Source organism: Cardiocondyla obscurior, linkage group LG01, assembly GCF_019399895.1.
Source record: "Cardiocondyla obscurior isolate alpha-2009 linkage group LG01, Cobs3.1, whole genome shotgun sequence".
Lineage (NCBI taxonomy): Eukaryota > Metazoa > Arthropoda > Insecta > Hymenoptera > Formicidae > Cardiocondyla > Cardiocondyla obscurior.
In genome coordinates this window covers 2,239,609-2,253,653 of record NC_091864.1, presented here as the reverse complement: position 1 = coordinate 2,253,653, position 14,045 = coordinate 2,239,609, and the positions used below count along the sequence as shown (strand labels likewise).

The following is a 14,045-nucleotide window of genomic DNA, read 5'->3' as shown; positions in this document are numbered from 1 at the left end:
AAGCAGGAATTGTTAGTTTGACAAACACAAATTTTATTTGGCACGTGTTATTTTTAATTGAAAACGATATTAATATCTTTAAAATCGAGTGATTAATATTATTTAGTTATTTCAGTTGTGCATGGATTAATTTTTTAAGTATTACTTAACTAAATTGCAGGACATTTCTACAATTTATTTTTTATTTTTCTTTTAACGTTTGTTTTAGTTGTAAAGTATTGATAGAGTTGTGAATGCATTGAATTTGAAACAGTGTTCGAGAAAGTTAAAATCGTCTTGTTTAAACCATTGCATGTTGTTTTATGGACATAATTCCGTCCAAAAAAAAGTTTAATGTATTTAAAAAAAAGAGCTTTCAAGTCGAAACGTTTTAAATGTGATATACTTCCTAGTCAGAGTACTAATAGGGTATAATTATAATTATACCCTAATAATTAATATTTTGTTGTAACCCTTTTATAGCAACGTTGTTATAATAATATATCACACGTGAAATTGTGCAATATACATATAAAGAAGAGATAAGTACAATTAATTTTAATTATACATATAATGGATATATATATCCCCGCACGCACATTTACCTTTTTTTTTAATTTTTTTTATTATATATAAAATAGGATAAATTTGCGTGCTCGTAGTTTAAGCCAATTATTGTTCAATTAAGTATGATTTGCGAGCCACTTTGGATGGGCTTTGGCATTTAACGCGCTTGAGTGTAACGTGACCTTTGGCCGCGGGGAGACACTCGGCACCGTGGTGTTTGGTGGTGATTTGGTGGCGGACTCTGAGTACTTAACAAGGCACGCTGGTTGGGCTGGTTGCAGGGTAAGGTTAAATCTCCTTCTTCGTCAACGTCCGGGGGGGACAGTCCGGCCGAGACAATCGGTCCCCCCAGCCCTGTAACCTCCGGGTCTTCCGGGGCAACCCCGACGAGTGTTTCTGAGGCATCCTCTGTACCCCAACAACCCCTTCAAGAAAAACCACAGAGACCCTTCTCGCTCAAGGTACGATATAATTTAGCCAAGTGTTCCACGTAGACGAGAAACCCCGTGATAAATTACGTTTTCTAATTTTATTTTCTAGAAGATTTATTACGCGCTTATGTGAATGGCTTTTGAACGTCAGTTACATTTTTTAATTAAAAAACAAATTGTTATTCTTTTTTTTTTTTAATAAATCCCAATTGTACGTAGTAGTAAAAAGATTCAGATGTGATTATCTTCCCTATTGATGTTTAGAAATTATGAAGTTAAACGGGCAATGTACAATTGCTTTGTATATCCACCCTTTCAGTAGAAATTATATTTTCGATAATATATTCTTTTGCTTCTTAATGCCTTTTTTTTTTTTACGATTTAGAGGAAAACGAAACCTTGCCTCAAGACAGATAGATCCATTAAATTTTATAATGGTCCACTTGAGCGTTCGTTCATACAGTGCTCCTAGCACGCATGCAATACTAAACACTCTCTGAAAAATAACGCTGTATTTTTATCTGGTTTTTCTATCTTATTATGCATTTTTATATTTGGTGACGGTACTGAGACACAATTCAATATTTAATTTTAATGTTTTAACTTTTCCACTAACGGAATAAATTTCACTTCTTTAATGTATATACTTTGCCTTCTCAATGACTAATTCTAACGTTTAATAGATAAAGTACGAAAATTTAAGTTCTCACTGTTAATTGCCTTACTCTTTACGGATGTTGAGGCAAGTTGTCGGAATTTAACACCTGTAATAGCGTGTGCTTCAGATTAAAGCGCCGAGAACTTGGAGAAATTCGAGAAGTCTTGATATTATTCATAGTTACATAAGATATTGATCAAACAGATGGATAAATGTTGCATATATAACAGTGTCACCAAGTTTCCGGGCCATAACTGGATCGAGAAATCTGTCTGCGGATTGGCAATTATTACGAACGTAATAATTAACAAATTAAATCTACCATCATGTTTTATTCGTGCTTACTTCGGGTAAATATCTATATAGGGTCTTAAAATAACGAGATATCGTTATTGTATCACATCAAGGCAAACTCGAGGGATACACAGGTCTATAGATTTGTTATGCGTCGTCAGTTTTACTTATTTTAATTTTGTATTAGTTTATTGTTTTAATTTCCGTGCAAAGTATACCGTTCGTAATGTAATCAGTATACACTTAAACAGTATAATTATAGAATAACCCGAGGCTTAGAATTTTTTCATAATGAATATGATTAGAAAGTTCGACATTAAAAAAAAAAACAGAAATGTTAAACAGAAGCGTTTTCTCTATACTACAATATTACACACAAGTACGTATTTATAATACTTTATAATAACCTTCTGAAATATTCTATTTTTCTGATAACGAATGCAGGAAATTAGCGAGGATGTACGGGACGTCGAGCACAAATGGTTGGAGCACGACGGTAATGCACCGTTTATTGAGACCAGGCGTACTCCGGACATCGAAAATATGGATCCCGAACAGTACCGTCAATCCATAACGCAGTCAGTACTTCTTTTCGTATTTATTTCATAAAATTATTACGTAAAATTGCAATTAAAATTACGAAAACTAATGCGTAATGCGATGTGTTGTTCTTTGTCGTAGAATGAACAACAGTCTAAGCGAAATTCAAGCGGATATACAGCGTTTGGCAAATCAGCAGAATCAAATTCAGCAGCAGCACTTGATGTCGCAGCACCAGAAGCAAATGCAACATCAACTTCAGCAGCTGCAGAGTCTTAGTCAGCAGCACATGCAAGTACGTATGCCGAAAATAAATCCTGCGTCATGCCGTGACGGTTGCTTTTTATCAAATCTTTACCTTACAGTCTTACGGAATGCCACCGATGAATACGTTAGCGTCCAGGTTGCAAGATCCACAACAATCGCAATTCTATTTGCACGATCAGCCGCAAATGCAAAGGAGAATGTGGGGTCAGCCGGCGCCCGCACAAAGTCTAGCTAATGAAATGGCCGCAGTAGGCTACCAGCAGTCTATGGATTCGCGATATAGTCCTCAACCTACCGGTACTTAATATCAAACTAATTTCCGAACAAAGATAAAATCGATTGACTCGTGGTAACAAACAAACTCTGTCGAAAACTTATTACTAACTAAAAAACGAACAATTGTTTGGAAGCTGCACGAATCTTAAAGCAATTTTTCTTGACTGACTACTCGCGAAAAGCTTGCTTTTAGAAATTGAGAGTTAATCGCCTGTTATTATTATTATTTTTTTTTTTTTTTAATTTTAATACGCTTTAGTAGAACATTTCTGTTTTTCCTCAGCTTATCAGCAGGACTTGCGCATGTATGCGGATCCTACGAGAACCTGGGCTGCGCCCCACCCGACGCAAAAGGGATTCGTTTTGCACGACACTCAGGAACCAAGGTACCTCAACGGGGATCATAGTCTGTGTAATAATCAAATGAGTCACCCCGGTCCTACCAGCGTCTATCCAACATCTTCGTCGCTTTTCAACCAAACTCAAGCCACATCTGCTAGTCCGCAACATCGTAACGCTGTAAGTTTTACCGTCCGATAATTTTATAATCGCGCCTACTTTTCCCACATTTTTCTATGCACTTAATTAATGAAAATGATTAAAGTCGGAAGAATTATATATTTCAGTGCCTTATCACACTCGCTCTCTCGTCACAATTCTATTTATATTTATACTAAATAGCTTTTCTGCATACAATGCACGCATGCATGTGACTGCGTCAATTTATTACGAAAGACAGAAAGCCGAGCGAGACTGAATGCTGCACCCACAGGCAGCGGTTATATTGTGTGAGTGAAAAGTTATAGCTAAGCGTTCGCGATGCGTGCGCCGATCATCAGCTCGATTTGGTCACTTCAGTACGAAGGATCGGCCCAAGCGCGTTATGTATGTGCATGAAATCCAGTTGGTGATGTAATGCACGTTTATAGACGCTTGTTCTTGACACCCAACACGGCAGACACTACCTACACTGGCAGTCTTAGCACCTAGACGGTCGCGTCCGGCTCAGATTTACATCTCTGGTCTTCTCAAAGTGATTTATAAATTTGAATATGTATTACTTCGACTCGGACCTCGCAACATCACCGCGCGATTACTTCATTAAGGTTCGCTTCGGTTTACCTTACTTTTACGCGTTTGTGTCTCGACTTTGATTTGCAGAAGAAAACAGTTATTAAATTATTAAAAGAAAGTAACGTTACGATTATGGTGTCGCGATAGTGTTTTATACATATTGTTTTAGATTTTAAATGTGAATTTAATAATAATAAATGTGAATTTAAGTTCTATAATTTTATATATACGTGAGAAGACGTTTTTAAGATTTTGCATTAAGTTAAATTGAATTTAATTAAATTAAATTTGTATTTATCTCGCTTTCTAATTTGATTATATTTTGTTATCCTAGGTTCATCGAATAAGTCAGTTAATTAGTGAAAGCCCCGAACCTAAGAGATCAACTGTACATCATATCCCAATCTCATGTGAGAGCCCAACGGAGAAGAGGCAAGTTACAACTTTGCATACTCCGGTACCAGCCCCGCCTGCCGATGACATGAAGCCTCAAAATATATCTTTTATCGGTAAGCTATGCCTCATGAAATTTTTGTGTGACAAGTCTTATTTATGTTTTACTAGAAGAAACCATGTGCACGCTTCGCGCGCGCTAATTTTTGGAAGGTCCTAATTCGTGCTCGTCATTATAATTGAATAATTTATAGTCGACGACGTGTTAACGGTTTAAGAGAAAATTACAAGTTATGAAAAGAAAACCATGCGACTTACCAATCTGCATGGCAGCGGAGGTGTTGAGTTCTGCCGGTGGCTGTAACATAAAAAGAAATATATTATTGTAGACATGAATAATAGTTAATCAAATTAATTAAAAAAAAAAGTAACAGTTGATATTTAATAAAGATTTTGTAAAAGAAATTTATGCTCACCTAAGAGTTGCTCCGCCGATGCAGGATGCCCGTCCCGGGCCTGCTCCTCCACTCAGATGGGACGTGTCGAGCCATCCTCCCGCGCACTAGAAACTCGCGAACGCGCCCGATCAATTACTGAGACAAAAATTAATTTTTTTATTGAACACTTTCGCACGTAAGTCCACGACACTCCCGTTAAAAAGATTTTACATAAAAGAATAGCGTCCGATTACTTAGCGTAACTCCCGAAGCGACCGACGAACCGGCTGCGGTTCGTATTTGTATAGTTTCGGCGTGCGACACTTTTTCTTTTACTTTTTTCCAACGGGAATGTCAGGCTGGCGCTCCTTTGACGATAGTCTTCCTCTGGATTGTCCATCTGAAACAAAAAAGTTATATTTGATTAGCAAAAGTGACGAAAATTAAACGTGCTGCGTTACAAATACCCGACACGTACACGTTATCGATCGCGAAGATCAGTTTGCATCAGCTAATATTGTATATTAATATACAGTTGATTCACGGCAGCCGACCGGCCGGCACATATCTAGATTTTACGTGATAACCGCGCGAGTGACCGATTGATCTCTACTCTAGATCACTGCGTAGTCATAAAAATACTTTAAAAGATTTTCAGGCCTCGCGTTCCTATACCACGAACGAATATCTCCCGAATCTATTGCGGACAGGTCGATCGGAACTCTTGAGTTTAACTCTACTCGTCGACACTTCGTTCACGGCAAATACGCGAATTTAATGTGCACGTACACGAGGCTTTAACTTACTTGGTATCAAAAAGACATAGTCGCCGGTACGCACGATTAATCCGGGAAGGTAATCCACGCCAGATTACGTGCCCCTGGGCCGTCGATTATGCGTAAGACCTTTAAAACGTACGGAGCACGTGCTGCGTACGTACGTCTCGCTCGACCGCTGGAGAAGGACAGAGCGAGAGTGGGGGTAGTGGGGGAACGTAGCTTGCGCGCGGCACGTACGCCGCTCCCCCTTTCCCCTCGGCTACCTGTACGTCTCTCTCTCTCTTCCTCACCTCTACACAATTCAACGCGTTATAAAAAAATTAATATTTTGAATATTAATTGCAAATCATTACATTAAGGTATAGTAGTTAATTATAATAATTTCTTTATGATAATTACAAATGAGTGATCTACGGTCGACCTGCGCGTTGTTAGTTAACTTAGATTTATATTTTCCGGTTAGGTTAAGTTTTCCATCCTTCCTTCCTTTCGGCCTTTCAAGGAAAAGAGACAACTATGAAGAAAGTGAGACATTCAACAGGTTCGATTGTTAATTAATCGCTGTTCTTCTCCCGCGGAGTTCTCTAAGCGCCGAACTCAACGCCGAGTTGAATCCGTTCACGTTTTTTTGACGCTCTCGGCGAACTTGAGACGTCTAGATAAGGAGCAACGATAAAAGCGATTTTATTCTTAACATCAATTTGTTTTATATATAGGATCAGCATTTTTTTAACTGCCTTTTTTATTTTTTTCTTTAAGGTAACGATGACGATATCGCGCAGGGTATTCGCGGCTTAAACATTACATCGGGTAGCCGCACATACAGAATACCGTCGCCAACTAGACCTACGATATCGCAGAATTCCTTCCAACCTCACCCATCGCTGAGAGAAACGTCGCGTTCGGGTACTCCGGATGTCATACCTCTCGATCCCACGGACTCGAATGAGAAAGGATTCTACATCTCTTTCGACAATGATGCTCCTAAGAAACCGAAGCCGACCCTCAGAGTGAAAAGAACATCTCCTAAAAAGGTATGAGAAGGCGTTTCGTTATAAACAAATTTCACTTTTAATTTTTTATTAATTTTTTTAAAGTGAGACACTTGATCTTTTTTTATTTTTTTTTAGGAACGAAGCGTATCGTCCTACATCGAGCACGAAGACTTTACAGTGCGCCCGGAATCTCCTCCTTCTAGCGCGATAGAAAGACAGAAGCAAATGGAAGCTCAACGAGAATTAGAGCGGGAAAGATTGCGACAAGCCGACGAAAGGGAACACCAAAGGCAAGAAATGAGGGATAGAGAGCTTAAACGGGAAATAGAAAGAGAACGGCAGAGAGAAAAACAACGAGACAACAGTACAGACAGCCGACATGCTTCCGGAGTTGGTTTGGTGATTGGGAACCAACTCACGAACCCTGATCCGGTAATGTCTTATAATAATGTTAATCATTGAAATATTTGAAACAGGAGCACTGTATCTAATTATACGCTTTAGTTTTAATCATAAAACGTTTATGTATCGGATAATCTAATTAAATTTTTTTTATAGAATTCTATGGACGAAATGGAAAAGAAAAAGGAGAGGATAATGCTAATGTCATTGCAAAGAAGACAGAGGCAGGAAGAAATGAAAGAAAGAAAGGAAGTCGAAGCGCAAGCGCGTAGAGAACAAGATAAATTAAAGGCGGAGGAGAGAGCTCGCAAAAAAGAAGAAGAAAGACAACGACGAGCTGCTATCTTAGAGCACCATAAAGTGAAGAAAGCGATAGAAGAAGCAGAAAGAGAAGTGGGTGATATTTTTATTGTTAAATATTGTCTAATAAAAATAGATAAGCTAAAATATTGTTTCGTGTTTAGGGTAAAGTAATTGATAAGGAGCTTCTGAATGCAATAAATCCAGCAAAATTACGTAACAAGACTGCAACTGCTCGACCGCGACCGAAAACGATTCACGGAGATGCTGGTGCGGTATTGGATTCCGGGGCTCTTACACCCAGTCGCGGGAAGAAAGGTTCTTCTTCTAATTTAAGTACAGGTAAGATTTCTGTTAAAACGTATTTATAAAAAGTTAATTTGTCACAGCACTTCTTGGGGATTAAATATATTAGAAATTGAAAGAAATAGAATTTAATGAATTGATAGAATTTGAGAAGAAGAAAATAGAAAATAAAAATAAGATATGAGTATTCTTTCATAAGATATTTTCTTAATATAATTAATGTATATCTTATAATTAATCACCAAGAAGATAGATCTTTATACAAGTTTTGTCGTAAATGCATTTCCCTGTTATAATACTCTAATAGTAACAGTTTTCTCGATGTCGTAATTTGCATTTATTTATTGCATGGCAAAGATTTTTATGATCAGAGCCGTTTTCTCTTTTGTAATCTTAGCCATATCACTCTTGTTGTATTGTTTTTCTTTTTATTATAATTATAATGTTTTTTTTTTAATTTTTATTATGAATTTTACACCCTGACCACATGCTCACGAGCTCTAAGATTTTCTTGTCTATACTGGTTTATTGCCGCGTCCACGGTTATCATAGATCGCTCTCCAAGCTCGATAATCGAGTTTGCAATCGCGATATTGACGCCAAACTAGAATAGTACAGAAAATACTGAGCCGATTGTTTTGCACTAACACACTTACTGTAGCGTCGCTGACCTCTCCGACGATGAGGCGAGATTACTACCGAGGCTCGCAGGATAGTCTCACTACTGCCCATCTCGATGACCGACGTTGCTCCGGCCCTCTTTATCGGGGTGGCAGTCTCAGGGGTATGCACCACACACACACTCTCTCACAGCGCTTATACAGAACACATTTTCAAGTTTTTTTTCTTTTCTTAATTTTGAATATGAAAGTATCTGCGCAATAAAGTTAACGATTTAATTAATTTATTATATGCAGCAAAAGAAAAACTAGATTGTAAATTAATATAAACTTGAAACAAGGTATTTAAATAATATTATTATATCAAGTATATAAAGATATAATTGAAAAATGAAATTTTAATTTAACAATGAAAATGGTGTTCAATTTTTTAAAGACATAAAACTTGTTTGCAGAAGGCAAACTAATCCTAAGTAAATTTGCAATTTATAAAACGATATATTTGTGTAATAATCATTATTTTTTTTTACAAGTTATTTATTTTATTGCACTTCTTTCCGTTTATCCAATTTGGCATGTTGTATATCTTTTTTTTTTTTTTTTTTTCGGTATCTGTAATTTGATGTATAGTGCATAGTAAACGGCTAAAAAGTCACTTAAGATGTTTTTATACATATTATATAAGTAGTATAAAACCTGCAGTGAATTGTAACAAATTGTAATAGACATACCTCGTTTTTTTTTAGTATCTTCCGTAGATTCGCCTGACGACGGCAGAGGTTCCTCGCCTTGCCGCAGTGTGAATCAGCTTGGCCGACGTGGCTCCTACAAGACTTCCAGAGGTGGGTTCGATGTTGCTTATAGTTTATCGCGGGAATGTCGCAGGTTGTGTACGATTGTTCGTTTCTTAAACGTTTGGCTTGACGATAGTAGACTCGTTGCAGGATGTATCACACACTGGTATGGGCAGCTATGATCTATCAAGAACTTACGATAAATGTTTAAATATTTAATTAGCTTTTGATTATCCCCCTACGAGCGACTGAGCAAGATCACACTTAGCGGGTATGATTGTTCCCCGTATTTAAAAAAAAAATTTATTTTAATTTTTGTCTTTAACTTTTAGTAGCGCCTTGTAGTGAATATTTTTCAGTTGGAACGCAACGTTGTTCTGCACCAAAAACTGCACCGGCCACTTCAGTTCTTGATGTACATTTTCATCCCTTCGGATATGGCTCGTAGTTTTAATTCCCTCCTCTTTTTTTTAAACCTTCTAAAGCCTTTCCCGCCCGCCCGCGCCCGCTCGCTCCCTCAGTGAGATGTGCACGACTGAGACATCTCTTCCGCAACTTATTTAATCTTTTTGATACATGGCGTTTTGAGTGTAACAAGGCAAACATTGCGTTATTGCAGATGTGCAGGAGTCTCAGCAACAAGTTAGAGGCAGGCCTAAATACCAGACTTACCAAAACTTTAAGGGGAGAAAGTCTAATTCCCTGATGAATTTGTGCGGTAAGAAGCACCACAGTGACTTGGAAATACGTTCGATCTCCCTTCTATATCGTGCTACAATCTCAATGTGTCCCATGTATATATATTGTCACATCTGTCCCCAGATTTTTGTAGACAGAGTAGCACATATACACACGCACTCACACGCACCTACATGTATGTAGTGGCATGGTGGCAGGCTGAAAAGCACACAAAGGTGACAGTGGTATTTAACGACTCATACATTCGCACAACAGTCATATGCATTTTTTTTTACTTTTGTTTTATGTTTTGTGCAAAGTTCCACCAACGTGGTTTGACGACGAATAAATGGAATCTTATCTTGGTTCTCTTGTGCTTTCTGAGCGATTTTTCATTTTCTCGCTTCTTCTGTTTCATCGGCAGTTCCATTGAGGCGGAACTTTGCGCTTTCATTCTTGTAGGAAGACACATTTTCGCCGTTGCTGTTGCTGCTATTGCTGCATAGAGAAGGCTGGATTGAAGGCTTATTTAAGCTTGTTGTTGTACAGCACTGGGTGTGGGTACAAAGTATATCTTGTCGATCGGTGTCTTTTTCCAGATTTATTCTGTTGGTGGCTGTGGTATATTTATTTATAATAAATCCTTCGACTCGTGCTTAGGTGTCCTGGTTTATCCCATCACCTCACTTCGGACACCCCGCTCTGTATCCTCTCACTGTTCTTATTTCCAGGTATCGTGGCGACGAGGTATAGCAAATTTCCTTAGTGAACGCGATGTGCGATTTATATGATCGAAATTCACATGCCCGATGCTGGATGAACTTGCTATGTTTCATTATTTAATCAGTAATCGATCAATATATTCATAGTTTTCAATAAATAGTACGCTAGTAAATCATACGTTAGAATCGTGCTAGCGCAGTCAGCAGTTTAATAAGCTGATAGAAACGCGCTTAGAATTCTTTTATCGGATCACAAGCTGCAAATATTCCAAAAGTATATTTATTTTTTTTATAATATAACGCAAGTTATAAAGTTGAACTACTTTAAGACAAGGAAGATGTCTCGCACGCCTGTAACAAGTGATTAATACATATTTCGCGGGGTGGCTAACCATTATTAATATCGAAGTCGAAAGACTTTAATCTCTATATTCTGATTCGTTATTGCTTGGGTGACACAAGGAGAAAGATACAATATAGTCGTTCTTTAACGATAATTATAACAGACGTTCGCCTCTCCGTTGAGATTTCTATCTTTATACGCGGAGTGTGCGTTCGCAGGTGCAACAAGTAGTGATCAAAATGATATGGTGTGTCAACATATAGATTCCGACAGCGGCCTGGGCAGATCGACACCTCCGAGACGCGCCGCCAGTCCGGGCATAGGCAGCATGAGGCATCTAACGTCACCTTCGGGTCCCGGTTCGTTACCACCCGCCTTGATGACATCGAAAAAGAGGATCTACGACGACGGTAGCAGTGATATCAGCAGCACGCCCAGTTCTATGATGGACTACAACGGTAAGAAGCATCAGAATACATTGTTTTGTAAGAAAATATAATTAAAAGTCACTTTACTATTTGCGTGAAAAAAAAGATAGAAGATTAATTAATTATCTCCGCTGTAACAGGCCCAAGACTGTATAAAATGCCGATAGCTAAGTCGAATCGTAACATAATGCTGAACGCCGTGGAGTACTGCGTCTTCCCCGGCACGGTGAACAGAGAAGCCAAATCAAGAGTCTTGGAGGAGATCGGGCGGTCCGAGAGCAAACACTTTCTCATCTTATTTCGGGACGCCGGCTGCCAATTCCGCGCTCTCTATTCGTATTGTCCCGAGAGAGAGGAAGTAGCTAAGCTGTACGGTACTGGGCCCAAACAAGTCATCGATAACATGTTCGACAAATTTTTTAAGTAAGGAAACTTTACATTTTGAGTTTCATTATTTTTTTATCTCTTGTTTAAAACTTTGATCAATTTTGCATCTTTATAATTTTTCGAGTTACTGATTGCTGCCTTTTTTTTTAATTTTAGATACAATTCTAGTGGAAAATGCTTTTCGCAAGTTCACACGAAGCATCTGACGGTGACCATAGATGCCTTTACGATACATAACAGCCTTTGGCAAGGTAAAAAAGTGAACTTACCGAACAAAAAGGACATACCGCTTGTCATATAGTTTTACACAAGTGGTCACACACTTAACATTACGCTATTGTGCCCTCTGTTGTTCATAGTTACTATTTTAATACAGGCCCATATTAAATTAATGCGAATACGTTGCGTTCTTAGTCAATTTTATAAGGACAATTGATCGGTGCTGACTTCGTAAAGAAATAATCATGCGCCGCTTCCAATGGGGTTGAAAAGATCGCGAGAGAATATAATTACCAGAGAGAATGTGATTTCTTTTACTTTTTCTTGTATTTTTTGCGTCCGTTTTTCGTTATCCGTCAGCATCAATCACTGTGTCATATGATTACCAATATCTACTTATAAGAATGATTTGTTGTCCCTAAGATACACTTTCTTTAATTTTGCGGACTAACTCTCGTCATGTAATCGCCTTGTAATTGTGTAAACCGCTGCGTTACGCTGCATGAACGACTTATGGATGTATGCGCGAAAGATTATTTTTTTCTTGTGTTTGTTTTGTAAAAGAAAGGGAGAATAAGGAAGGACGACGGTAATCGTGCAGCTCGTATTTTTGTGTGCGCGTAATTTGTGTTTCGTACAGGTCTTTTTCCATCCTTCGCTAGGCTAGAGGGTTCTAAATTATTCAATGATTATCATCTAGTGCGTTTGAAACTTTTTAAAGAATATATTAATGTATGATGAGCGCGAAAATTATGAGAGATCATTAATCATCTAATAGATGTGTCCCGTGCGCTAATTAGCTTTGAATTTATATTTATTTTCTGTATAATAGCATGGAATGTAATCTCGCAAAAGAGATTTGTTTTATTTCTAAATTGGCTGTACTGATTCAGACTTTATCTTTTTTCTTCCACATTAAAAGAAAAAAAAATTTTGAATTGATGCTATTCAGAAATAAAAAAGAAACCTCAATCTTTTGTCTCTTTATATATCGATTTCCTTTTTAATTTTAATTTTTTTTATTTTTATATACTTATATGTCATATTTTAACGATTGAAATACGACATAGTGCTCGATATGGTTTAAACGGACGAGATTGATTGATTAATGATTTCTCATACTGCATATATTTTCTGCAGCTGTTATGCGTAGCGTAATTCTTGCAGTGTTCTCTTTGCATCCCCTTTTTTTCACGAGGGGTAATTAAAACCTTTTGCCAACGAAACGGCGACAGTTGCGAACGATGATAGCTCTGTAAATAAATCAATTTGTTGCATAATTAGTTGAGGTGTAAAACCAGCCTTATATGATAAATCCGGGCATATAATGTATGTGTTGAGTTTGATTTTTTTTCTCGTGGCGATTTGAACTGTGACATTTCAAGTTTTTATCATAGAAAACGCATGTTAATATACTGAAGCGACTGTTTTAATGCGAGCAATGTGTTTAAGTCGATGGATGATTAGATAATTATAAGTATGCACAGCAAGTGCATGTTTGCGTTGCCTCGAAAACGAAGTAAAAAGACCGTCGGAAATGGAATGTACGCGGTGCTTTTTTTTTCCTTCCGAACACGCTTCAATCTTTATCGTTTTGCAAGAGGAAAGTTGATAATGGATGTCGTCTAAACCGATGAACTTGTCTATACAACCGCGCTTTAATCTGAGCGGAAAACCTCGTTCTAAGATCTTACATTCTTAAATTTTTCGGAACCGTATTTCACTTTCCTTCAAACGAGAGAGTTTAAAAAAAACAAAAAAGAAAAAAAATAGTATGAAACCTTATGTTATGAATAATGTAATTGGACTAAGTGCGTAAAGACATTTTAACGAATTGACAGCCTGATTTTTCTTGAACCGTATCTCGCTACCGTGCATTACGTTTTCCTTGTAGGATTTACCGACAATGCTATACATCCCGCCGTTTCTCAGCGAAACTTCAGTCAGTCCGGGCGAACGGAGAAAGTAGCGGTCCAGGCATGCACATGGACGCTGTAATTTATCGGAGAAACTGTTATAATTTATTGTGCCATAAATTCAACGTTCGTTCTTCGCTTAGGACTGACATTGGCTTCCTATCTCGCTGAACGGGCCTTTTCGGTCGGATACGTTTCTTTTATTGTTTACTATAGAGAGAAGAGAAGAGCTAGAGATAG

The 14,045-nt window shown here is 37.8% G+C and overlaps 1 protein-coding gene across 16 annotated transcripts in view; it reads left to right on the top strand.

Moving 5' to 3' along the window:
* The window catches only part of Patronin (calmodulin-regulated spectrin-associated protein patronin), a 45,422-nt gene extending 31,699 nt beyond the window's left edge, over window positions 1-13,723 (top strand). For 10 of the 16 annotated variants that reach the window (XM_070659043.1, XM_070658876.1, XM_070659654.1 and 7 more), the window contains 16 exons: window positions 828-1,007; window positions 2,374-2,507; window positions 2,611-2,764; window positions 2,835-3,033; window positions 3,296-3,531; window positions 4,421-4,595; window positions 6,455-6,729; window positions 6,826-7,122; window positions 7,249-7,485; window positions 7,557-7,734; window positions 8,360-8,482; window positions 9,065-9,160; window positions 9,732-9,830; window positions 11,119-11,313; window positions 11,424-11,706; window positions 11,827-13,723. In XM_070659043.1, the coding sequence (XP_070515144.1) occupies window positions 828-1,007; window positions 2,374-2,507; window positions 2,611-2,764; window positions 2,835-3,033; window positions 3,296-3,531; window positions 4,421-4,595; window positions 6,455-6,729; window positions 6,826-7,122; window positions 7,249-7,485; window positions 7,557-7,734; window positions 8,360-8,482; window positions 9,065-9,160; window positions 9,732-9,830; window positions 11,119-11,313; window positions 11,424-11,706; window positions 11,827-11,971 (3,006 nt within the window). In that variant the 3' untranslated portion in view covers window positions 11,972-13,723. The remainder of the gene's footprint in view (window positions 1-827; window positions 1,008-2,373; window positions 2,508-2,610; window positions 2,765-2,834; window positions 3,034-3,295; window positions 3,532-4,420; window positions 4,596-6,454; window positions 6,730-6,825; window positions 7,123-7,248; window positions 7,486-7,556; window positions 7,735-8,359; window positions 8,483-9,064; window positions 9,161-9,731; window positions 9,831-11,118; window positions 11,314-11,423; window positions 11,707-11,826) is intronic. The other 6 variants (XM_070659133.1, XM_070659798.1, XM_070659738.1 and 3 more) reach the window with 6 other exon arrangements.
* Window positions 13,724-14,045: the final 322 nt, after the last annotated feature.